Raw genomic sequence first — 1,843 nt, forward strand, 5'->3', positions numbered from 1 at the left:
TAAAAAAGCACTGATGTGGACTTGCAAGTGTGAACTAGCACTTTCAGAAAGTCACATCCACTGACCTGAGACTGGATCTTAAGATTTGTGAACAAATGTCATTTTTGTTGCTCTCTTTTTAAAACTAGTGAATCTCAGCCAAGTAGCAATTGGGTTTTCTTCATGTTAACACAGAAATAGGACTCCAATACCATAACTGTATTTTAACATGTGTTGTTTTTCTTCTTCACACGTTTAAAAATCAAGTTTATGATTTTCTTGAATTTTTCTCATGATAGAGGACATGTTTTAAGATTAAATTCCATACTCATATTCATCAAGTAAAACCATCCGTTACAAAAACTTCTCAGTTGTGATGCAGGACCTAAAATCCCCCTCCTTCACTCCATTCTGTACCCATTAACATCTTGATTTTACTCATCTGAGCTGGCATTTGGCTCAAAACTGGACGTCTGGAAAGCTCCAATACTGTTCGCCTTTTTTGCACTGCTAATTTTAGCATGGGGTTGTGAAGGGCTGAGTGTACACAAAGGGATGATGGGAAATTGGGAGAGGTTTACTTCCACACCAGCAGTCCCACCCACAACTTAAACGAATTTCTGATGAACTCCTGCCGCTCTACAGAAAATATGTCTTAAAAAAGGATACAGGCTTTTTTATTTTGGCAAAATACTGCATACTTGTAATTAAATACCACTGGGAACACTTTTACAATACAACACTTTAGTGATCATAGTGAAGTGCTTTTGCCAGGAAGAAATAAAATAATTTTAATACTTATTGCATCAGGAGAACCCTATGGCGGTTCTGGTTCCAGAGTCCAGCTTTGAACTGAACTAAAAACAGATCGAAACCTAAAAAGTTAGTTCGTCACCAGGATTTTTGCTTTTGTTAATGTGTGGTTGTTTATATTCTCACTTGGTGTATCGAAGACAAACATTTCATGTTTTGAGGCAGGTAAATTACTAGAAACAAGTCAGTTTAGGGAGTAAACACTAGGTGATTTATTTTTTTAAACAAAACAAGCCCCTTTTAAAACAGACCTAATGCAAAACAATGGATATCAGTGCCACATTTTCCAAATGTACTTCTCTTGTATTGATATGAACACTAACTGTGTTGGAAAGCAAAGCTCATTTTATTCATCTGAAACTATTTTTGTTGGAAACTGACGTTTGTTGAGTCAACGTCATTTTCAGAAGTGCCTACAGGAGAGAATCTAAATGGTTTACAACCTGAGGACTCCTTAAAATGTTTCAATAGAAAAAGGTTTACAAAAGGTTTGACATAGACGCTTTAATCTGAATAATTAGTCTCAACCTAAATGGGACTCATGCTTACCAAACCGTCTGCTCCTGTTCTGCCTCTCCCAGATACTCTGAAGGTCACCTCGGCCTCCCAGTGGTCAAAGTTGACTTTGTTTTTTGTCCACACGGAGCCCCTCTGACTCCTGAGGGATGGCGTAATGCGCACCTGATCAGCACTTGGAATGGCACCTGGAATAAAGAGAAAGAAAGTAAAAAAAAATTTTAATGATTCAACAAAATGCATAATTCTTCTCTGTAGCTGTGACCATCATTTATCTTTAAACTTTGATTTAATGACTAAACAATGCAAAAGAGAAGATTAAAGAAAGAAAAACATTAAATTAATCGACACAGGATTATCAGTATGACTTTCCATAACAAATAGATTATACAACAATTAGAAATATATATGATTAAGTTAATTTTCACTAAAAGTGGTTGCAAATACGAACAAATGACATGGGTGGACATTTAAATAATTAATCATATAATCAAATCCCAAATTAAAATATGAATTGATTACTATATCTTTAGTA

General features: G+C 35.4%; 1 protein-coding gene across 1 annotated transcript in view; it reads right to left on the reverse strand.

Annotated features, from left to right (window-relative positions):
* LOC112141975 (protein ERGIC-53-like) overlaps positions 1–1,496 on the reverse strand; it is a gene marked incomplete at its 5' end in the record, with an annotated part of 3,826 nt that extends 2,330 nt beyond the window's left edge. Inside the window, one exon of the mRNA XM_036211294.1 lies at positions 1,324–1,496. Coding sequence (XP_036067187.1) covers positions 1,324–1,496 — 173 coding nt within the window. The remainder of the gene's footprint in view (positions 1–1,323) is intronic.
* Positions 1,497–1,843: the final 347 nt, after the last annotated feature.

This window comes from Oryzias melastigma, unplaced genomic scaffold (genome assembly GCF_002922805.2).
Source record: "Oryzias melastigma strain HK-1 unplaced genomic scaffold, ASM292280v2 sc02239, whole genome shotgun sequence".
Taxonomy (NCBI): Eukaryota; Metazoa; Chordata; class Actinopteri; order Beloniformes; family Adrianichthyidae; genus Oryzias; species Oryzias melastigma.